Raw genomic sequence first — 23,919 nt, 5'->3', positions numbered from 1 at the left:
CAACTGACAGAGTGATCCCCCCGGAATGACCTGGATAGCCCAGGCAAGCCCCATCCTGTCAGATCTCAGAAGCCAAGACATAATATTATTGTTATAGGTAAGAGTGGGGGGAAAATGATACAAAGTGGAATAATGCCAAAGGTTAGGGCAGTGTTTCCCAACCAGGGGACCAAGGGGGGGAGGGGTTGGAAGTTCTCCTTGGCATTTCCCCTGCTGACTTAGCTAGGCTTGGGAATTGGCAATTTTTCTCGTTTCCCCTTCCCCTAAAGCATGAATGGTTTAGTCTGCTGATGGTTTTCCCAGCTGGGAGGAGGTTTTCCCGGCCTGCATACTTATTCCCAACTTAGACTGGCTACTGTCTCCCCCCGTAACACCTTCCATTCGGTACTATTCTGCAGTGGCACCATTTGTACACACAGGCTGGAGGGAATCTCACTTGGGTGCTAAACAATGGATTCACCCAGAAGACAACTGTCCAGAGTCTGGTTGTGATCTTGGACTTCCCATTCCCAAGCATGCAAAAGTTCTTTGATGCTTAATGTATATTGGGTTTTAACATTAATCGTTTTAATTTTTGTTTTACTGCTTTAACATTTTGTAAGCTGCCCTGAGTCCTTGGGGAAAGGTGGCATGAAAATTTGAAAAATATAAAATTAAATGACTCCCAACTAGGTTGCTACAAGTGGTAGGTACCCTTTCAGTATGATTCTTAAACAAAGAAGTACATCAGACAGGTTCTCAAGGTACACTGCTGCACCCTGGTCCACTTGTTAAAAAATCCTGGTTTAGAGTGTTACCCAGGGAATACCTACACACACACACACACATGCATTAGCAGCCAGATGTTTCCAGGAAGCCAGCAAACAAGGGAGGCAAATACTCTAGTTTAGCATAACTAGTGAATGGCCTCTGTGTTTTGCATTATGAGACTGGGATTTTACATAGTTGCATTTCATCCTGTCCTTCCTGCATTTCATGGCCCTTCAGCCCTGCTGTTTGTTTCAGACATAAGAAGAGCCCTGCTGGATCAGATCAATAATCCATCTAATCCAGCATCCTATCTCACAAAGTGGCCAACAGGTTCCTCTGGTGGGCCAACAACAGAGTATAGAGGCTGAGGCCCTCATAAGAACATCAAGAGTCTTGCTGGATCAGATCAATAATCCATCCAGTCCAGCATCCTGTCTCACACAGTGGCCAACCAGTTCCTCTGGAAGGCCAACAACAGGGCAGAGGCCAAGGTCCTAATGTTGCCTCCTGGCTCTGGGATTCAGAGGCTTGGCGTTTCTGAATGAGGAAGATTTCCCTGAGTCACCATGGCTAGTAGCCATTGATAGATCTATCCATGAATCTATCTAATCCCTTTTGAAAGCTGTTTATTCCTGCGGCCACCACTACATCCTCTGGCAGCAAATTCCACATTTTAATCACTCTGTGTAAAACAGTATTTCATTTTGTCTGCCTTGAACCTGCCGCCCATTGGTTTCATGACATGCCCTTGTTCTAGTATTTTGGGAGAGGAAGAAAAAAAACATTTTTGTGAACTCTCTATGCCCCATGAATCATTTATTTTATTTTATTTTATTATTTTATTTAGATTTCTATACCGCCCATTTATTTGCCGCTCTGGGCGGTTTACACAGAACATTATATCTTTATAACTTACATGAAACATTATGTAGACTATAACATCAAAACAACTTTAAAAAACAAACCTCTATCATGTGTGGTTTCTTTTTAAACCCTTTAGTAGTTTCACTTTAAAACTGAAGACTCAGACTCCTCAGCCTTTCCTCCTAGGGAAGATACTCCAACTCCCTAACCATCTTGGGTGTTCTCCTCTGTACTTTTTCCAGCTTCACAATGTCCTTTTTGAGGTATGGTGAGTAGAATTGTACACAGTATTCCAAATGAGTCCACACAATAGATCTATACAAGGGCATTACAATATTGGCCATTTTATTCTCAACCCCTTGCTTAATAATCCCTAACACAGAGTTGACACTTTCATTGAGCTATCCACTACAACCCCAGGATCTTTCCCACTCCCAGTCTCAGCAAGTTCAGATCCCATTAGCCTAGACCTGGTGGGGATTTTTTCTTTTTGTTCCAATGTGCATCACCTTGCACTTACCAACATGGAACATTTGTCACGTTGTTGTCCAAATACCTCCTACACAAAACAGACCACTTGGCGAGAATGTGTTCATGGCATCTGAAGAAGCAGAATCAAGTCAAAGATGGGAGACATGTTCCTAAAATGATAACAACAAAGTAAGGCTGATTTGTGTGATCAAATTCTAGTAGCCTCTTTTCAGTTATTTACCAACACATGTCAAGAGCTAGCATTTTCAATATTTCAGAATCTCTAGTTGTATGTAGAACTCTCTCTCCACAGCCTCAGATGAGGTCTGCTGGGGAAAAAGACCCCTCTAAACAGTTGATCCCTGGGATCAGCTAATCGGTCCCCCTCCCCCAATCAGTCAAATCAAGCCCAAATCGATTCAGGTTTATTTGATTTGACCCATTTAAACTGATGGGGATTGCAATTCAGTTTGGACAAGACCAAATAAAACCCCAGACAGCAACAATTCAAGCCTTTTCAGGCTTGTCCAAGCTGAATCACTCATCCCTGGGCCTGGCAGAGCTACCTGAGCTTAATTGGGCTTGCTCCTGGCTGCAGACATACAAGCAGAACATCGTGGAAGAAAATATGTTCCTACAGAGGGTAGTACAACAGTTGGCCCTGCATTCGATTTTGTTCCAGCAATCCATTGATTTGCCTTGTACACTAAACAGTCCATGAAAGTGGATGCTAGAATAAAATCTCATTAATCTGTAACGGCTAATCTCCTCGGATCTGTCAACCTACTCAGAGTTGGCCAAGGTAGTCCAGGATTGCTAGGCTCATGGGAATTGTAGTCCATGGACATCTGGAGGACCACAGGTTGACTACCCCTGCCTTAGTTTATCTCCCACTGCTACCCAACAACCATTTGGGATGCCAGCCTCCAGGTGGGCCCTGGAGAACTCCTGGAATTCCAGTTCATTTTAAGAAGACAGAGATCTGCTCCCATGAAGAAAATGGCTGCTTTGGTGGGTGGACTGTACGTCATTGTACCACACTGAGATCCTTCCCCAAATCTTCAGGACTTCCACAACTTGGACCTGACAACCCTACCCACCCCTCCCTGTTGGTCAGGGGAAGCTGGACTAGGAATGCCGATCCCCCGGTGGGATCCCCCGGTTTTACAGCTCATCTCCAGCTGACAGATATCAGTTCCCCTGAAGAAAATGGCTACTTTGGAGGTTGGACTCTGTGGCATTATACTCCTGCCACAAATCCAGCCCACTCCTGGCTCCACCCCAAAGCCTCTAGGTATTTCCCAGCCTAGAGTTGGTAACCCTAACAACTAACGTTCTGAGGTACACTACTTCAAGCTATGGAGGCTTTATCCGACTTCCTGTCTGGAAAGCACGTGTTATGCCACTGGGTTCACAGCGCAGGTGAGCGGCTTGCGACGCTTACTCTACAAGCCTTCCAACATCCATATTCAGAACCGCAACCTCAGTTTCCCAGGAATAACCTTCGCAACTCTGACTATTACAAGGCAGATACTGAAATCGCTGGCAGGCCCGGCCTCCACACCTCGAAAGAAGCCAAACGAAAGAAGCCAAACGGGTGGCCAAACGGTGGCTCCTCAGAGGTCCGCGGACTACAATTCCCACCAGCCCCTGCCATCATGCTGCGGGCAGAGCCTCACGGGAATTGGAGTCCATGGACCTCTGGGGAACTCTCGTTTGGTCACGCCTTGATCTTTGACGTCAGCGCGCGGTCTGCGCCGTCCAATAGGAACGCCGACGGGCCCTTTCACGTGACAGGGGCGCCTGAGACCCAGTCGGCCGAAGCCCGGGGGGCGGGGCGAGAGTCACCCTGTTACGGTTTCGTCCGCCCGGCAGGGAGTTTGCGAGGGGGGAAGAGAGCGCGAGGAGGAGGCGCGCGCCGCGAGGGGAGATCGGCGGGTCTCGGCGTTCTCTGAGGGGAGGCCCGCCGTGGCGGCCGGACGGCGATGTCCATGGAGGACCCCTTCTTTGTGGTGAAAGGGTGGGTGGACGGCCGGGGGGGGGGGGGGGCTGGCGTGTGTCACGTGACGCAGAGCCCGGAGGGAGCCTGAGGTCGACTACACGGCTCCATAGGGTGGCCCCCAGGCGACCGGCGGGAAGGGGGGTTCGTAGTGGCACATCCAGGCTGGGAAACTCCTGGGGAATTTGGGGACGGATCCTGGGGAGGACAGCGACCTCAGTGGGTTGCAGTGCCAGAGTTCACCGTTCGAGGGGATCTCCAGGTCCTGTCTGGAAGTTGGCACCACTATTGGCAAAGTACAATGCTGTCGAGTCCACTTTCCAAAAGCAGCCATTTGCTCCGGGGTGAGGTGGGGTGGGCTGAGCTTTGCAGACTGGAGATGAGCTATTATTCAAGGGGTCTCCGGGTCCCACCTGGAGGTTGGCATTGCTACCTCTCTGGGTGGAGAAGCGTAGTATAAAGGTAAAGATATCCCCTGTGCAAGCACCCGGTCATATCTGACCCTTCGGGTGACGCCCTCTAGCGTTTTCATGGCAGACTCAATACGGGGTGGTTTGCCAGTGCCTTCCCCAGTCATTACCGTTTACCCCCCAGCAGCAAGCTGGGTGCTCATTTTACCGACCTCGGAAGGATGGAAGGCTGAGTCAACCTTGAGCCAGCTGCTGGGATCGAACTCCCAGCCTCATGGGCAGAGCTTCAGACAGCATGTCTGCTGCCTTACCACTCTGCGCCACAAGAGGCTCTTGAAGTGTGGTTTAGTAACAGCCTTATCCCCTAGTATTCTTCTCAGTGGAGACTCTGGGTGGCTTGCATCACCTTTATTTTTGTTTTCCAAACAACGACCCTGTGAGGTAGGTTAAGCTGAGAAAGAGCGCTACTGAGTCAAGGTCACCCAGCAAACTTCTGTGGCAGAGGCAGGGTTCAGATCTGGGTATCCCACATCCGAGTCTGTATGTGGTGTAATATATGGTAACAGCTGCTAGGTGCCTTTTTGCATCAAGACCGGCATAAAGGATACTTACAAATGGGTTAAATCAGGCTTTCTCAACCTCTTTACTGTCCAGAAACCCCTGAAACATTCTTCAGACTTCGAAAAACTCCAGAAGTGGTGTGATAGTGCAGAAAGCGTAGCTGTGAACAGGCCCACCCAAAGCCCCTTCACACTCCCTTCAAGTCAATCATTGACCATTGGGAGGGGGGGGGGGAGAAGCTTAACATGACCATATATGGTCATATCACCCGATAAATGTTTAACAATGTTTAGATACAAATTGATTAACGCCCACCCATTCGGGAAACCCTTCCAGGGCCGTCAAGAAACCCCAAAGTTTCACGAAACTCTGGCTGAGAAAGCCTGGGTTAAACAAACAAATGGAATAGGGGACGATTTCAACAGTTATGTATCTGATGCACAGTAAATGAACATTGGAATTCAGAAGAAAACGGAGTCCCATATTAGATTGTTCTGAACAGTAAAAATGTAGATGAAAAGAAATAATTGATTTTTAGACTATATGCTAACTTTGGGGAAAATGCAAACTCGGGGGAATGCATTCTGTGGTATGGGATATTAAGCTGATGCAAAAGAACAAGATGAGTATTGTCAAATGCCAGCTTCATGCTTATGTTTGATTCAGATAGAAGTTCTGTCACACGTAGTGTTTCTATTATTCCCCTTGTCTCATTAAAACATTATTTTAAAAATAAACGAGAAATCTGGGTAGAGCCTACTCTGAGCCTAGAGGCTCATTCTGACCACGTTGGATAATGCAATTTCAATACACTTACTGTCCTGTGTGAAAATCCCGCTGCAAAAGCACAGTGGAAGTGCAGAAGTACCTAGCATACTTGGTGGAGTCTCAGGTTTGAAGTCTTAACCCCCCTCCCCCCATGCGCACTCACAAATTTTAAAATCTCAGATTTAGTAAAGAGTAGGATTCATCGTAGTTCTGTATTCCTGTTGTTCTGGGGCAGGTTTTTTCAATCAAAAACCCTGGGGGGTTTTGACAGCCCTGGAAGGAGTCCCCAAATGGGTGGGAGTTAATTATTTTTAAAGATATTTCAAACATTTGTTAAGCATTTATTGGGTGATATGACCATATATGGTCATGTTGACCCACCCAACCCTCCCTAAATGGTGGATCGGCCTGGAATGAGAGGGACCCTGGGTGAGCATGTCCACAGCTATGCTCCCCGATTATATTCTGCACAATCACACCAATTCTGGGGATTCTTGAAGCCTGAACAATGTTTCAGAGGGTTCTCGTTAGTAAAAAAAGTTGGAAAACGCTGTTCTATTGAATGATCAAGTTGTTCTGATGGAGCAGTAATATCAGGGCTTTCTCAGCCTCACCTCCCTCACAGGGTGTCTGTTGTGGGGAGAGGAAAGGGAAGGCGAATGTAAGCCACTTTGAGACTCCTTCGGGTAGAGAAAAGCGGCATATAAATACCAACCTCTACACCAAGCTGGGTCCATATATGCTAAGCTGCAGGCCTAGCTTTTAGTCAGTTCCATGTTTCTTCCCACCATGTTGTACCAATGCTTCTTAACACATTCTTCATTTTAGTAAAGGCAACAGTGATCAAATGGAGTATTCATCATTGGTGCTTGGCTTTGTAAATTGCCTACAAACAGCTGGGCACAGTAAGTTTCCACCCAGGAGACTTTCCTTCCTGTCAAGTCGATAGAGAAACTGAAAAGCTGAAATTGCAAAGGAAATTATAATTGCTTGTCCTTTGAAAGTTTGCAGAGGGTTGCAAAATAGATTGGGGTGTTAAGGGGCTAGAACTAAGTTGGTTCTGTCTCGGCAGTTCAGAGATTGTTGCCGAACGTATAGGAAAACGGAGGTGCACCCAAACATGCATATGACAGAACGGAGGATTTGTTTTCACTTAGGCCCATTATGCACGGCCGCCAAAACGGCGATTTGGCGCGGAGGGGGAAGACGCGAAGCACACCGGTTATGCACGGGATGGGTCGCAACGGAGGCAAAACCCAGAGTAACCAATTATGCACACAGTGCTCCCGGTGCCGCCTCTGGTTGCGCTCCGGTCACCCAGAAGCTGCGCTTTCTTCTGCGTTTCGCTAACGCAGCTTTTTTGGCGGCATGCACCAAAGCTGCGGCCGGTTGCAGCCGGCACCGTGCATTATCGGTGATTTTAGTTGCCGCCATTCCACCCCGAATGTGCATTATTCCCCCCCGTGCATAATGGGTCTTACTGTGCATCTTCCTTCTTGGTGATCTGAAGGCGAGTCAGTCTTACGCCCGGGAAAGTCATAGAATCATAGATTAGGAAGGGACCTCCTAGGTCATCTAGTCCAACCCCATGCACTATGCAGGACACCCACAACCCTATCGCTCATCCACTGTAACCTGCCACCCCCTTGAACCTTCACAGAATCAGCCTCTCTGTCAGATGGCTATCCAGCCTCTGTTTAAAAATTTCCAAAGATGGAGAACCCACCACCTCCCGAGGAATCCTGTTCCACTGAGAAACCGCTCTAACTGTCAGGAACTTCTTCCGGATGTTTAGACGGAATTTCTTATGCATTAATTTCATCCCATTGTTCTGGTCCGTCCCTCTGGAGCAAGAGAGAACAACTCTGCTCCATCCTCTACATGGCAGCCTTATAAATACTTGAAGATGGTTATCAAATCCGCTCTCAGTCGTCTCCTCTCCAGGCTTTCGCTTTCACAGCTTCTCTTCCAGTGGAAATGAACCTCTGGGAAGTTATATAGAAGGGAATCACTGCAGAATGTTAAGTGTACCCAGGCCAGATATCTAAAGCAGTGTAGCTAAGACTTTATGGGATTCAGGCGGTTGGATTTGTTTGGTGGATTCAGGCTGAAAATTGAAATGTTACCTGAAGCAGAAGCACAAGGCAGGTGATCTTTCACATCACTGGCGATCTGATACTTTTAACCGGAGATGCCGGGCATTGAACCGGGGGCCTTCAGCGTGCAAAGTGGAGGCTCTTCCACTCAGCCACAGCCCCTCCCCTACTCCTCACAGTGTGGCCTCTAGGGAAAGCCTTTCAACTTGTCTCCTAAGTGTATTTTCCACATGTAAGCTATAACCTTTCCTTCTATGTGAAGGTTAATCCTGTTTTTACCAAGTAACCCCATAAGTCACTGTGAAAGCCACTTTGGTGGAAGCAACCAAACAGCAACAGTTCCTGAATCTAAAGTTTTCAGCAATAGTATCTCAAAACATACAGGACCGGATTAGCTATTTAGTCCATCGTGCTGTTTAGAGACCATTAATATACCCCAGGATTTTACTATTGTCAGAAATCTTATTGTTTGAGGAACGGACATTGTATTTTCCTGTGCCCATAGAGGAGAGAACAAATCAGAAATGATGACAGCTTTCACACCAGTACAGCTACTGCTTACAATATCTCTAAAATCACCTGTCTAACCCAATTGAAGAGCCTCTCGTGGCGCAGAGTGGTAAGGCAGCAGACATGCAGTCTGAAGCTCTGACCATGAGGCTGGGAGTTCAATCCCAGCAACCGGCTCAAGGTTGACTCGGCCTTCCATCCTTCCGAGGTCGGTAAAATGAGGACCCAGCTTGCTGGGGGGTAAACGGTAACGACTGGGGAAGGCACTGGCAAACCACCCCGTATTGAGTCTGCCATGAAAACGCTAGAGGGCGTCACCCCAAGGGTCAGACATGACTTGGTGCTTGCACAGGGGATACCTTTAACCCAGCTGAAGAAGCTGGGTTTTGTGTTCATGGCTACAGAGAGAGAGAGACCTCACAATTTGTCTTAAAGTATCAGTAAGGGCCTCCAGTCCCTACCCCCTCTGGTTTAAAGCTAGTTTATAGATATTAAGTCCTTTCTCATGGCTGCGAAGCAGGAGGGTGTGTCCTCACTTGCCATACCCTGAGAGAAATGTAAAGTCTGTTAGTGTGATAACAAAACACAAAGAATTGTTGCAGAGTGGATTTAAAAGCCTTAAACTGTAAGCACAAAGGCCCATGCTTATGTGTGGTAAGAGACATGCACATCCATATTTCTTGCCCATGTACAGGTCATCAGACTAGGCAAGTTAGAGAGTCAGAAACCATCGGGTGGCTCATATAATCCACAAGCCTCAAATTGTGTATAAGAGGCATAGTAGCGTAAGGGCACAGTGAAACTGCCATTTTGGCATTCGTAGAATCATAGAGCTGGAAGGGACCTCCAGGGTCATCTAGTCACACATCATTCCCATGTCAATATGATGCGGTCTCGTATCAAATTGATGTGACCTAATCTTTTGTTGTTTTTCCCTTCCAGAGAGGTTCAGAAGGCAGTGAACACTGCCCAGGGACTCTTCCAGAGATGGACAGAGCTTCTGCAGGATCCGTGCGCCGCGACAAGGGAAGAAGTTGACTGGACCACGAATGAGCTAAGGAACAACCTAAGGAGCATCGAGTGGGATCTTGAAGACTTAGACGAAACGATTAATATCCTTTACATTCTAAGATCAGCAGCCATGTCAATCTTCTTAGCACTAACTCAGGAGAGTAATATGGTTCTGATGGAGAAAGCTAATAAATGTGCAGTCCTGTTTAGACCATGTAGTTGATTGCCCACTAATCTCTATCTCGTGGTAAAGTTAGATTTAAGTGGGTAGCCATGTTAGTCTGAAGTAGCACAACAAGTCTGAGGAAGAGTGCATGCACTTGAAAACTCACGCCTTGAATAAATCTTTGTTGGGTCTTAAAGATGCTATTGGACATTTTTGATGTGGTAAATAAGTTTTTCAAAAAACGCATTCAAGTTGGTTTCCTTTGTCTCTTCCTCCCAATATACACGTGTCCACAGTATTAGATGCAGAGGTTTCATGATCCTGACATAGAATCACAGAATGATAGAGTTGGAAGGGGCCATACAGGCCATCTAGTCCAACCCCCTGCTCAACGCAGGATCAGCCCTAAGCATCCTAAAGCATCCAAGAAAAGTGTGTATCCAACCTTTGCTTGAAGACTGCCAGTGACATACATTCAGCTAAATGTTGGCCATTGACGCATTCTGAAGTTCTCAGTTAAAGAAGGGGGAAAAAATCTGGACAAAAAATTGTAGCGAGCAGGAATGTATTCTAAAAGGTCAAGGTGAAGGTATCCACTGTGCAAGCACCAGGTCATGTCTTACCCTTGGGGTGACGCCCTCTAGCGTTTTCTTGGCAGACTCAGTACGGGGTGGTTTGCCAGTGCCTTCCCCAGTCATTACCGTACTGGGTACTCATTTTACCGACCTCGGAAGGATGGAAGGCTGAGTCAACCTTGAGCCAGCTGCTGGGATTGAACTCCCAGCCTCATGGGCAGAGCTTTCAGACTGCTGCCTTACCACTCTGTGCCACAAGAAGCTCTTGGAATGTATTCTAGTTCTTTGCAATTAAAATCCAGGTTGTAGAGGTGCTCTGCTATTAATGATTAGATTTGAGAAACTGTGTATAAGGTAACATTCCCTAACTGGCTGCTCCCAACGCATTGTTGAAGCAAATCCGCGGAAATTCAACCTCGATGCGACAGAACTGGGTGTGAGAAAAGCCTTTATCACGAGCACACGGCAGGTGGTCAGGGTAAGGCATTGAAGTTTCATAAATTGAGAAAGAGCGCGACAGTACAAAGCAAAGGAAAAATAGCCCCCGCTTGGAGCAGCTGGGAGAGGAATACAAAGCTTTAAGAGGAAACACAGCCTATCTCTGACAAACTGCCCCCGTTTTACAAGAATAAAAAAAAAGACAGTGATTGTGGAACAGTTTCAAGGACAAATGTAACACAAAAGTAGTGTAAAGTACTTATGTCTGCATTGTTTGTTTTTTTTAAAAATGAAGGTTACGAAAGGAGGATGGCTAGAAACGGGAGCAAGTCGGCTGTTTTTATGAAGATTTTTTTTTAACATTAATTAAAGCAAAGAATTATGTTCAAAATAAGCCACAGTCCGGAGGAACTGGACCATAGCTTTCTGGCTTGATGTATTCAGGCTCTTAAGACTCAGAGTCACTGGGAAGTAAAAGCAGTGGTGTTTTTCTTAGCTAAGAAGCCCTGAGCGACACAGAAGGGTGGGATATAAATAATTAGGCCCATAAACTTGCTGCTGAATCTCACTTCTCCCTACCACAGCCCTCTTTCTGTTGAGCAACAAACCAGGAATCCTACTTGCTGTAGTAGGCAGGGGTGCCGGGGAATGAGCAAATGAAGCCACCCCTTTCTGGTTTTGCCTATTCATGCATAAGAGGGAAGGGAGAATCTCTGTGTCTCAGTCTGACCACTCAGATATTTTTGTATTGGAAAAATCTACATGTGCTGGCGTCCAAAAGCTCTTAGTTGAACTTGAGAGTGTACTGGATCCAAACTGACTTGTTTTCCTGCTGTCTTGTTTTGAGGCAGTGTTATCTGCCAAGAAAGCTGTAATTGGATCTGCTGGTGTTACTTGAGGAGTTGGTCATTGCCCACCATTGTGATATTTCGGATTCACAATGCCTTGTGTGCGGAATACGAAGGCCACCAGACTCTTGGGGAGCCATCATTGTTATGCTAGGTTTGCAAGAGTGCTTTATGACTTAATCTGCAAAGTTTAGGCAGCCTTTTTACCAGGCTTGCTAATTTAATTTTGAATTTGGGAGTAAATGTCCTGATCTTGTGATTCATAGCACTTGAGCACAGAAAGTGTGTGTGACCATACTTTTTTTAAAAAAAGGAACTGAGGCACTGAAGATGGACTGCCTGTTGTTGTTAATTGCAAAGTAGTGTCCGACCCATCACAACCCTATGGGCAATGATCCTCCAGGCCTTCCTGTCCTCTACCATTCCCCGGAGTCCATTTAAGCTCGCACCAACTCCATCCAGCCACCTCATTCTCTGTTTGCACCTACTGCTTCAGTGACTCCATCCAGCCACCTCATTCTCTGTCATCCCCTTCTTCTTTTGCCCTCAATCGCTCCCAGCATTAGGCTCTTCTCCAGGGAGTCCTTCCTTCTCATGAGGTGGCCAAAGTATTTGAGTTTCATCAGATGGACTGGCTATTATTCTCGAACAGTATGCTAGCCAAGTCATTATTACTGATTTAAAAATACTTTTTTCAATAGGACATGAAGGATCAGATGTCAAATACTTCTGTTCAAGCACTAGCTGAAAGGAAGAACAGGCAGGTGAGCACTATTACTGAATTGCCTTTTAACATTGCCACTAGGGGTGTGCATCCTGCCCTGCTCCAAACAACACATGGCATTTTCCAGCTCAGATCTGTTGGACCTGTAACAAATCCAGCATTTCTGAAAAAATCCTGGATCCCAATAATGATACGGTACTTAGATCTGGGATTTTCCAGAAATTTCAAGCTTTTTGGGTCCCATAGACCTGAGGGACAAAAATGCCAATTCGAAAAAAACCACCCTGAGCCTGGGGCTGGCTTGGCTTCTCTTGCAGCGTGGTTTAAACTGGCCCAGGATCTGCAGCGATCTCTCAGCTCCCGCCAATCCTGGGCTGGGCGGGCAATCCAGGGCCAGCTTCTGGAGCTTTCGCCAAGGTAGCATAGCTGCCAGAGAGATTCAGCTGTCTTCTCTCACAGCTTGGTTTAAACTGAGCTGCAGGGAGCTCTCAGCTCCTGGCATTCCAGCTGATCATAACTGCAGAATAACCACAAATAAAAGCCAGGGGGGGGGGGGTGATCACCTTTTATTCAGGCTCAGCTATATCATGGCCAATCAGGTTCTCTGTAGTCAGCTTAATTCAGTGGTTCTCAACCTGGGGGTCGGGACCCCTTTGGGGATTGAATGACCCTTTCACAGGGGTTGCGGCAGGGCAAGCAGCTTGGCCCGGGGGGGGGGGGAGGTGCCATGCACACAACAGCCTTGTGGGGTAGATCAAGATAGAGCGTTTGTCTGTCTGGAGCAGCGGAAAAGAGCAAGATCGGCATGGTGGGACAAGAGGCAGAACTGAACTGAGAAACCCTGGGGGGGCGGGTGGAAAATTTATATACAATCATGAACCATGGATCTTCATGCCATTGATCAATTGTGGTTTAATTTCTGCGAAAGAACACTTGCATAATTTCATGGTTGGGGTCACCACAGCATGAGGAACTGCATTAAAGGGTCGCGGCATCAGGAAGGTTGAGAACCATTGGCTTAAATAATACCAGGGGGAAAGTGGTAAGGTATTTTGGGGATATTTTCTTTTTGATTCAGTTTATGCTGAATGCACACCCCTAAATGCCACTGTACTTTTTTACAAAAAAAATTGGTCAAGGCTGCGGTAACTGTCTTGATACGAAGCGTTGAATTATTGACTACCCGTCCGGCTTCTTAAAAGAATGCAGATGAGGAAGCTGAGGCAGCAAGCCTTGCTCAGAAAAGCATGACCCATCTCCCTAAAGCAAGGGGACATCTTCTTGTTTTCTGTTTCTTGCAGTTCATGCATTTCCCTTAAACTCATAGGGAAGTTCATGGCTTGCTCGAGCCGATCTCCAAGCGGGGGAGCATAGTGCCTGCCTAAGGAAGCAGTGATTTCTGGCTTTCAGAAGGTCGCCATAGTTTTTATGGAAGGCAGATGGGTGAGAAGTAGCAGTGATAACAACACCTTCTCCATCAGGATGGGTACCAGACTCCATGGCGGGTCCCATGCAGGGTGTCTGCTGAGGACGCTGTTTAAGGGGAGCCCTCGCCTTGTATTCCAAGCAAGAAAAGCTCCCCTGTGCATTTGGAGGCGATGTAGGAACTGAGCCCTAAGCTTTACTGCATGTGGCTTCCACATATGAAATGCTGCTGCAAAAAAGCTACGGAACATGACGCCTGGGACTCTTAGACCTGAACTGGCAAGTTAAACCAATTAGAATTTAGCAAGATCAGGACACCTTCCTTAGTCACTGGTACTTTGTTGCATCAGTATCTCCTTGGCTTCAGATTCATTTGTTGCCACCTTTTCTTTTTAACACAGGTAGTGCCGGTATATGCTGGGCTTTCTCAATTAGGGTTTTGTGAAACCCTGGGGTTCAGCCTTGGAAGGGTTTCCCAAATGGGTGGGAGTTAATTAATTTCTTTATATATTTTAAAAATCTGTTAAACATTCATTGGGTGATATGACCATAGATGGTCATGTCAACCCGCCTCCCCTCCAAATGGCCAATGATCGGCCTGGAAGGAGTGCGAAGGGGAGGGGCCTCGGGTGGGCAGCTCTGCTTCCCAACCATATTCTGCACGATCTCACCACTTCTGGGGTTTCTCGAAGGGGTTTCTGATGAATGTTTCAGAAGCTTCTCAAAAGTAAAAAAAGCTGAGATAGGATCGTTTAAGGCAGGGGTAGTCAAACTGCGGCCCTCCAGATGTCCATGGACTACAATTCCCATGAGCCTCTGCCAGCATTTGCATTTGCTGGCAGGGGCTCATGGGAATTGTAGTCCATGGACATCTGGAGGGCCGCAGTTTGACTAACCCTGGTTTAAGGATTCGCGGGCCCCTTTTTTTTGTTCTTGTGGTCCTCAAACCACATAAGTATGAAGACACCGCCCTCTCCCAAATAATCACAATGTGGAAGTCCCCAAAACGTACAGACTGTGGGGGGAACCACAGGGTCCATAGCATGTACTACTAGGATAAACCTCCTTGGAATACAGTAAGACTCCATTGCTAACCATTCGCTCGCAACCGAACAGAAAGTGCAGAAAAACAATGGCATATCGATCGATGTACTTCTCCTTTGGGAATGTTATGGCAGATTGCTAAATCATTCCCCCCTTACTGATGGTGCGCAGGTGCTGCTTGGAGAAAGTGGTACTCACAGCTGGAGTTCTGGGGCTGACAAGTATGGCCGCCTGGATCGAGAACTGCAGTCGGCAAATTCACACTTCATCGAGGATCAGCAAGCACAGCAGCAGGTAGAACATTTCCGACAACTGTGGGATAACATTCATTGGTGGTGGTGGTGGGGGGGGGGGCTTGCGAGAACACAAACAGGAAGGCCCTGTGCCAGACAGGCCACAAGGGGACAGCCAAGTGTGGTGGGGTTTAGGTACTTAAGTGGCATTTCCAAGTGACATTTTGCCCTCCTCATGGCTGTTTCCTTGATATCAGGCATGCATAGATTGCGTAGCCTAGCCCTGTTAGGCAGATTGCCTTGGGGTGTGGAAGAAGAATAGAGGAATGGGGCAAGAAAACCTCTTGGGGGAAGTGGCTAGCCAGAGGAGGTGCTGCTTGAGAAGGTGGTACGGCTTGGCTGGTGTCAGTCTGCCAGCATTAGATGGCGTTAAGCTCTTTGCAGTAGATCAAGAGCTTGGGGATGCTCTTGACCTGGCCTTGTAATCCAGGGGTAGTCAACCTGTGGTCCTCCAGATGTCCATGGCCTACAATTCCCATGAGCCCCTGCCAGCAAATGCTGGCAGGGGCTCATGGGAATTGTAGTCCATGGACATCTGGAGGACCACAGGTTGACTACCCCTGTTGCAATGGATAAACAGGGCTGGCTCTGTTGCTAGGAGTACCTTCTTTCAATTGCATCTGGCTTGTAAGCTGGCCTCTTCCTTAGACTCAGCACCCATTAGGTCCTGGGCCTTTTCTGTGTCGATCCATCCATGCCTCTGGAACGGCCCACCAAAATGAGGTTGCAGAGCGCACCTTTTCCTCCTGTAACCAGGAAGGCGGTTTTGTCCCAGAGGATGCTAGATGGGATGGACAGTAAGCTGTTTTGGCAGATTTGTATGTGGTTTTTATCTGGTTGGTGCATGTGATAGCTTCATTTCTCTGCACTCCTTGCAGCTGTGTCAGGCATGTTAAGGCTGGGGAGACAAGGTGCAATATGAATATTTTTGAATAAAGTAGCCTTGGTACCTCCCGCTGTCCTGTGTCATCAGTGAAACCACTCAGGTTTGTCCGCAGAGGGAATCACGCCAGTTGTGTTCTGATCTGTAGACAAGTAGGTAACAGCTGGCACACAAGTAACATTATGCCGAATACCTAAAACATTTACCTGTGTAGACAGAAAGACCATGGCTTAACTGTGCTGGACCATGTGACCATGCATATTATTATTATTATTATTTTATTTTATTTTATTATTATATGATGATGATGATGACGACGATGATGATGATTTATTACCTGCTGCTACCAGACAAGCTGTCTTGTGGCTGGTTACATAAAACTTTTCTGTTGGGTAGCAAGTATAATTGGACCTACAGTAGGCTTTATCAATTAGGCGTTTGTGAAACCCTGGGGTATCTCGACCCTCGGAGGGTTTCCTGTATGGGTGGGAGTTAATTAACTTTTATATATTTTTTAAAAATTGTTAAACATTTATTGGGTGATATGACCATTTACAGTCATGTTGACCTACCCACCCCAAAATGGCTGGTGATGGGCCTGGAGGGGTGTGGGAAGGGGAGAGGCCCAGGTGGGCATGAATACAGCTCTGTTTCCCGACTGTATTCTGCATGATGGAGCCACTTCTGGGGTTTCTTGAAGCCTGACGAATGTTTCAGGAGTCTCTCAATGGTTAAAAAAAAGTTGAGGAAGGCTGGTCTACATTTTTTAAATAGAAGATCCCCATTTTCTTCCCTTTGAGACCTAGTCTGTAGGCCAGGGGTAGTCAAACTGCGGCCCTCCGGATGTCCATGGACTACAATTCCCAGGAGCCCCCTGCCAGCGAATGCTGGCAGGGGCTCCTGGGAATTGTAGTCCATGGATATCCGGAGGGCCGCAGTTTGACTACCCCTGCTGTAGGCGATATTCATTTGTCTGCATTTGCTGGATATGAAGCTGTGATTGAGCTCTGGACCCAAAAGCCAAAGGGATGCATGATTTTGACTGCGTGTTTCCCCCTCCCCTTTTGAAATGCCAGTTAATCATCGAGCAGCAAGATGAACAGTTGGAGCTGGTCTCTGGCAGCATCGGTGTTCTAAAGAACATGTCCCAGCGCATCGGAGGGGAACTGGATGAACAAGCAGTGTGAGTCTCGAACAAATTTGTCACTGTGTATTCCACCAACAATAACAGGCTTTCTAGCAGTGAGATGTAGCTTTCGGTGGACTTTCAAGAAGCATAGGGCTTACCAGTGCTGGAAACTTTAATCCTAGAGTAAAACGACTTTTGGTCCGGTCACTCAAGCTTTTTATGTCCTTAGCCAGAACCTAACGCCAATCAGATGTTCCCCTCCCCCTCCCACCAGAACGAAAAATAGTTTGTGTCTAAGAATAGATCGTAGAGTCCTGCAGGTTGTTTGCCATTTGGGGAGCCTGAATATTTACATCTGGTTTCCTGTGCCATTATGGGATACAATATGTGTGTTTGAGGCTGAACTAACAATAAGTCAGAGCAGTCATGCAGGCCAAACTATTTTGGCTTGTGCTTCATTGGAAAAAAAAAACTAAACAACAAAACCAAATTAAAACAATCAAGTTCACAACTTTCCAGAACTTTGCAAAGAGCAGGAACAAAAAGCTGAGACTGAAGTGGCAAGGAGTCTTATTAAGTCTCTCCTAACTGCTTTGAAATTGTTCCTTCCCCGGAGGTGGCTGTGTCTCAAAAAGCAACTAGGCAAGCAGCGCATTTACTACCGGGGAGAGTTCGAAGGCCTGTTGTTGTAATTCCTCTCCGTAGGCAAAAAGCAATTTATGTTATAGGCCAGGGGAGGCCAAATTGGGGCTCTCCAGACATCCATGAACTCCCACCAGCCCGTGCCAGCAGGGGCTCTTGATAATTGTAGCCCATGGACATCTGGACTGCCAGTTTGGCCACCCCTGTTGTGGGCCTGAACTTCAAGGTCACTGGGAGAGCTGCTTCCCATGCATGAGCACAGGCATACTTAATTTCTGCTGTGGCCCCAAGGCCTCCCTATTTCCTTCTCCCAATCTAGAAACAGCATTGGATCCCGTGTAATACTCTCCCAGCATGAGTGCGCTTTGGTATGATGGTTTTGGGGAGGTTGCCCAGCTGGCTGTTTAACTCTTTCCTTTCCCTCCATGATTGCTACTCCTGGCTTCTGGGGGAGGGGAGGTACGGATTAAGGAGAAGAGGTATTTTTCTTCCCACAGGTGAAAAAGGAGTGTGTGCATGAGCATAAGAGATAGCCGGAAGATAAAAATGTCTTTTCTCCTTGAGTTCAGGCTTGATAGGCTGCTATAGGTACCAGGTGATGTCCTTCACCTCCATGCTTTGCAAAGTTTGGACTGCCCCACACCCAAAGATTAAACCTCCTGGGCAGGACATTTTTTTTTCTCCAGGCCTGTTGGCATCCTTAACCAAATGTACCCAATGAAACCGCACCGATCTCTTGAAGTCACAAGGCACCACAAAATGGAAATCCTTTGACTTTTTTGTAAAAATGAAAATCAGCAGATGGGCCATCTTAGAAACCAAGGACACAACGCTTGTGTGTGTTCTTGGCTGTGACTGTTTAAATAAACTACTACTACGTTTGCTTAGGGCTGTTGTAAGTCTTTGTTTACGCCCTCTGTTTACTTCTCATGTTGATCTAGGAAGCGTAGCAAGTTGAACATACCAGGAATGTGTATATGTCCCCATCTCCTTGGCAGGAGGACTTGAGCGACAGCCCAGATGATTATTAGGTTAGATCAGGGGTAGTCAAACTGCGGCCCTCCAGATGTCCATGGACTACAATTCCCAGGAGCCCCCTGCCAGCATTCGCTGGCAGGGGGCTCCTGGGAATTGTAGTCCATGGACATCTGGAGGGCCACAGTTTGACTACCCCTGGGTTAGATGTTTCTTATCCGTAACTCCCTTACAATAGACTCTATCTTGCCTTTCCAAGTATTCGAGACAAAACAAGTTAACAAAATGTCATGTTAAAAATCTTGCTGCATTGCAATAGAGAAGCAACAGCCTTACCCAGCAACACCACAAAATGTACCTCAGCTTGGATTTCCAGACTGAAAAGCTGTACCAGACCAAAAGGACAAAGAAAAGCTCTTGCACACTCTTGACTAAAATGGCTAGGAGACAGGAACAAAGTTAACATTCAGGCAGTCGTTCCTTAAGCAGGGCTGTAACTAAAGTCACTTCTCTAATTGAGAACCTTGGAACTTTTGACAGGTGTGTGTGTGTGTGTGTGAGAGAGAGAGAGAGAGACAGAGAGACTGACTGTAATCCACCAAGTAAATATTTTTCATTTGTCTCCAACTTTTGGCTTAAATATGTTTTAGAAAGCACTTTGTTAAGGATCTAAGGGACAAGTTGCTGGAGACGCATAGAATGTCTCCCACCTTAAAAAAAAATTCACTGCAACTACAGGGAATGTCAAACTTGATCAGAGCAACAGTGGGAGAGAGAAGAAAAGAGGATGTTACCCCCCCCCAGCTGCTGGGGACAGTGATTGGATCTATGGATTGTTTCCCTCACAAGTGTAAAGATAACCTGGCTGTGATTCTTAGGGGCATTCTGTTTGGAGGGAACCTTCCATATTTCGTTCCCTCACACTGTAGTGTAAAGCCTCTCTCTGTGTAAGATTCTGCTAAAGTTTCCTCAAACATCACAGCAAATTCAGCCCTAAGTCATTAATATCAGACTCTCTTCCGTGTCCCATTAAGTCCCTTAAGCTTATTCTGACAGGATTTCTCTCCCTGTGGTTCCAGCATGCTGGATGACTTCTCTCATGAGATGGACAGCACTCAGTCACGGCTAGATAACGTCATGAAGAAACTTGCAAAAGTGTCCCATATGACCAGTGGTGAGTAGCCTGGCATCTCGGGGCCACTTGAGAGCTTCAGAAGGTGTTTGGGTGGCTTTGGAGGTGCCACACCGCTGACTGTCTGCCCAAGAACCCTGGGAGCTCATTTCCCTAGGAGGATGAGCGCAATCCAACTTAAAGTTAACTAACACAGCTCTGTTGATGTGACACATCTTTCACCTTTGGTGCCTGCTCTGTCTATGGAAACTGTATCGGGCATGAAAACCTCATCCTGTGTTTTTCCCCTTCCCAAGTTTCTAAATTTATTCCTCTTATCAAGGGTCGCAAAGAGCAGGACTTCAAGTTTCTGTCACCCAGATCCTCTTAGGCAGGGGTAGTCAAACTGCGGCCCTCCAGATGTCCATGGACTACAATTCCCAGGAGCCCCTGCCAGCGAATGCTGGCAGGGGCTCTTGGGAATTGTAGTCCATGGACATCTGGAGGGCCGCAGTTTGACTACCCTTGCTCTTAGGCATCTTAATCATCCCACAGAGGGAGATGCCATTCTCTGGAGAGATGCTCAAAGCTGTCTTTCAAAACTGCACCGATGGCTTATTAGAAGATCTTCCGAGAGGAGATGAGTCATGCTCGTCTCCACTCTTCCAGATGGCCACGAATGTTCTCTTGCGATGTGCTGGCTGTGTCCTTGGGCGCACCTGTGGCAGATTGACAGAGGCTGCGCAGGAGACAGAACTGTATGGAAAGTGCTCCTGAGGTTAGAGCATTCATACATGGCTGAGAGCGCATAAAGATAGATTGGGAAAGCACAGCCCTTTGCCCTCGTTTTGGTGGTCAGTCTGGATAAGTTAAAGAAAACCCAACACAAGTTCTTTTGTGTATCAAACCATCTAGGACAGCCTATCTCGACTTTTTCCCCCTTGAGAAACCCCTGAAACATTCTTCAGGCTTCGAAAAACCCGAGAAGTGGCATGATCATGCAGAATATGATTGGGAAGTATGGCTGTGGACACGCCCACCTGGGGCCCCTCCCCTTCCCACCCCCTCCAGGCCCATCATTGGCCATTTTGGGGGCAGGGGCGGGTCAACATGACCATATACGGTCATCTCACCCAATAAATGTTTAACAAAATTAACTTCCACCCAGTCGGAGAAACCCTTCCAGATGAAACCCTGGTTGAGAAAGCCTGATCTAGGATTAGTATCAAACCGAGGAGTCTAGACTCGGTGGCTTGTCTGAACGTTCTCAGAGCACTGAATCCCATCGGAAATGCTTTTGGTGCTCCTGGTGCCATGTTATTTTTAAGCCTGATCTGCATAGTTCTGAGGCGGGTTGTGTGCTTTGGCAGCCAAAGCGCACAACCCTAGCTGTCTCTGAAAACTCTATAATTGCTAGGTTGCTTCCAGAGACAGGTGGCTTCTCCACTTCTTCCCGTTTTCCCACCCGGCTTGGCTTTAGTCCATATCCCGGTGCTGTTCTGCATTGCCATTCCCGGACGCAGAGGATTAACCCTTCTTTCTTTCTTTGCAGATCGACGACAGTGGTGTGCAATTATCATTCTCGTGGCTATCCTGTTGGTGGTGCTGATCTTGCTGTTTGCGTTGTGACAAGATTGGACTTCAGATTCTCGTCCCAGCCCCCCTTCTTGATGAAATCTTAGACACTTTGCATCTCCGAGACAGAATTCCCATCAGAGAAGACCGGTGGCATGACAAGACCCTCTTTCTCACTCGTGGCTTTTCCGCTTATCCTCATCCGTGTGCCTGAAGGGGGGGGAACCAATGGATGACTAACAAAAGCCCAGGCTGTGCTGTAAGAGGAAGCAGCTCTTGCGGATTTCAGACGTTGCCATTTTCCCTGGGCTCCCCTCTAGAGAGGCGATTCGGACTGGAAGAAACAGAGTTCCCTCGTTTGGCAGGTATGAACCACATGCAGGAAGCAATTCGAAACTGCTTTGTCCGCTTGTCGGAATTCTTGTCGGTGTTAAACAACAGCACGTAACACGTAGGCGTACAAGACGAGCTCCTTGAGGGGTGTGGGATTCTCTTCCCAGGCCAGCCGCACAGCACTGCCCCGCAAATACCATTGTGGATCCTTGAAAAGAGGAGGGAGAAGGGAGCAAACCCAGCCACTAAATTGGATATTTGCCTTTTTCCAGAATAGAGTTGTGCCAGGGTAACTGCTATGTGCCCTGCAGTTGAAATGCTACAGTATGTAGAACCATGCATACACCTTGGCCTTCCAAAATCTGTGCTTTTAAAAAGGCAGAAAGCTCTAGGGCCTGTAAGAGGTGAAATCAAGGCAAATCTTTGCACATTTTCAAAGCAGGGGACGTGGTAGAGGCAGCCACAACCAGCCCTGCTAACTGGGGCCAGCCCCATGGCCACGAGATAGAACTCTGCTATCATTCAATGAATCAGACCTGGTTCTGGTAGAGTAGAATGATTTGGAGCAAATCCTTCTGTAAGTCTGGACTGTAACCCAACTGTGCTGTCCTGCCTCAGGCAGCTATAGTTGGACTCCGATTTTTCAGAGCTTTAACCTGTGTTTCACTATGCTGCAAAGCAGAAAGCTCGCAAAACGTACTGTAGCGAATGTCTTTTTTGTCGCCGGTTGTTGTCGTTGCATGAAATACTTTTGGGCTTTGGCTACACAGGCCTTCTGGAAAGAGAAAGCATGATGTGGCTTCCAGGGCTCCATCTTGTATCTGCTGCTCTTTTAAACAGCTCCTCTCGTTTAACGAATGAAGACTGGTGGAAGGTTGAGGAGAGAATGGCTTATGAGGAGCCCTGGCCTCATTCTGTCCTAGGTGCACAGTTTCTTAAAGGAGCAGGATCCCGCTTATTCGGTGCACCAACATCCGTGGGATCTCTTGAGCAATCCTGCGCCTTTTTGTTGTTTTAGAACCTAAAATGTTGGTGCAAAAGGAAGCCATTAATTCATCGCCATTCCAGCCCTGTGATGTTATAGAACAGCAACCACTGACATTTTAATTCTTTCTGAGTCTCTAATTTTGTCACTTTGATAGTATGGTAGAATGATGTACTAATAAATAGACATATTCCTGGCTGTTCCCTTTGAGGCTGCTGAAATGGGCAAGGGTCTCTCAGCCTTCCAGTCTGTCTCCTGGGTGTCTTTGCCACCGTGTCTGCTGGAAGGGGGGTGGGGGCTCCACTTAATGTGGGAGATGGAACAGCCCACTTTTGGTCAGGCCTGAAAGAGTCCAGTTTCTACACTTTTCTAACTGCGTTTTGAGGACTGTCTCAAATCTGCTGCTGTCGGTCAGGGTTCTCCGACACAGTCAGCGAGGTTCATGCATCTTTGACGAACTTTAGCAGTGGAGGCTCACAAGCTGTGGATCCAGAAGCAGGAGTATGCCGAAAAACGAATGATCGGCACGTAACACCTTTTGTATTAGGGTCAACCAACCCAGCACGACATAACTGCGCAAGCTTTAGAGCTCATCGTTGTGCTGGATGTTACAAGAGTTGAAGTGAGGAGGAGGAAAAAAGTAGATTTTTCCAGGTTAAGATCTTAAGAGTTGCCGCATTAGAGGCTGAAAGACCCGTGTTTCATTGCTGCAGGTGTGAGATTCCATCCCTTGTATTGTGGGAAGAAGAAGAAGCAGACAACGAAGGGTCTTTTCATTGAGAGTCCCGCGAAGACTGTGTGTCACTCAAAAACCCATGGGAGAATTTTGATCCAGTTAGATCACAGGGCTGGGTTGTTTACAGCAGGGGTAGTCAACCTGTGGTCCTCCAGATGCTCATGGACTACAATTCCCATGAGCCCCTGCCAGCATTTGCTGGCAGGGGCTCATGGGAATTGTAGTCCACTAACATCTGGAGGACCACAGGTTGACTACCCCTGGTTTACAGTATTTTTCCCTAGAGAACCCCTGAAATATTTTTCAGGCTTTGGGGAACCCCCGGAAGGGTGACACGCCCCTTCAGTGAAGTGGCCACAGAAGATAGAGGCAGGAGCCAGTCAATTAATCAGTTGATCATTTACTGTTTCAAGACAAGGCCTGTAGCGCAACAGGGGAAATGGGCTTTAGTGATATCAGTGGCCATCTGAACGTCTGGAAAGGGCTGGGTGACCCTGGGGAGTTCTTGCATATCCCAGGATTTGCTGGAACCCTGTTTAGGAATTCCTGTATTAGAGCTATCTAGAACGTGATCACTTTGAAACGTCAAGTCAGGCC

At 47.2% G+C, this 23,919-nt stretch overlaps 1 protein-coding gene and 1 long non-coding RNA gene across 3 annotated transcripts in view; one reads left to right on the top strand and one right to left on the bottom strand.

The window, feature by feature from the left end:
• LOC143835086 (uncharacterized) overlaps positions 1-3,661 on the bottom strand; it is a 135,130-nt gene extending 131,469 nt beyond the window's left edge. For both annotated transcript variants that reach the window (XR_013229987.1, XR_013229986.1), the window contains exons 1-2: positions 3,530-3,661; positions 2,135-2,255 (exon numbers count right to left, since the gene is read on the bottom strand). This is a non-coding gene — a long non-coding RNA (uncharacterized LOC143835086). The remainder of the gene's footprint in view (positions 1-2,134; positions 2,256-3,529) is intronic.
• Positions 3,662-3,911: 250 nt separating this feature from the next.
• Positions 3,912-22,784, top strand: STX6 (syntaxin 6). Its single transcript, XM_077332229.1, has 8 exons — positions 3,912-4,105; positions 9,372-9,541; positions 10,565-10,659; positions 12,169-12,231; positions 14,832-14,954; positions 16,913-17,019; positions 19,662-19,756; positions 21,246-22,784. The coding sequence occupies exons 1-8, from the start codon at positions 4,071-4,073 to the stop codon at positions 21,320-21,322; spliced, it is 765 nt and encodes a 254-aa protein (XP_077188344.1). The 5' UTR covers positions 3,912-4,070; the 3' UTR covers positions 21,323-22,784.
• Positions 22,785-23,919: the final 1,135 nt, after the last annotated feature.

The sequence above is a fragment of the Paroedura picta genome, chromosome 4 (genome assembly GCF_049243985.1).
Source record: "Paroedura picta isolate Pp20150507F chromosome 4, Ppicta_v3.0, whole genome shotgun sequence".
NCBI classification, from domain to species: domain Eukaryota; kingdom Metazoa; phylum Chordata; class Lepidosauria; order Squamata; family Gekkonidae; genus Paroedura; species Paroedura picta.
Note: the sequence above shows the minus strand (reverse complement) of the source record. Positions and strands in the feature narration are given on the sequence as shown.

Excerpts from the sequence above, each read along its gene's own strand:
- STX6 (XM_077332229.1), top strand. The coding sequence starts at position 4,071 with ATGTCCATGGAGGACCCCTTCTTTGTGGTGAAAGG. Across the intron at positions 10,660-12,168 it reads GCACACGGCAGGTGGTCAGG|GACATGAAGGATCAGATGTC; the intron begins GTAAGGCATTGA and ends TTTTTTCAATAG. Across the intron at positions 17,020-19,661 it reads GAACTGGATGAACAAGCAGT|CATGCTGGATGACTTCTCTC; the intron begins GTGAGTCTCGAA and ends CTGTGGTTCCAG.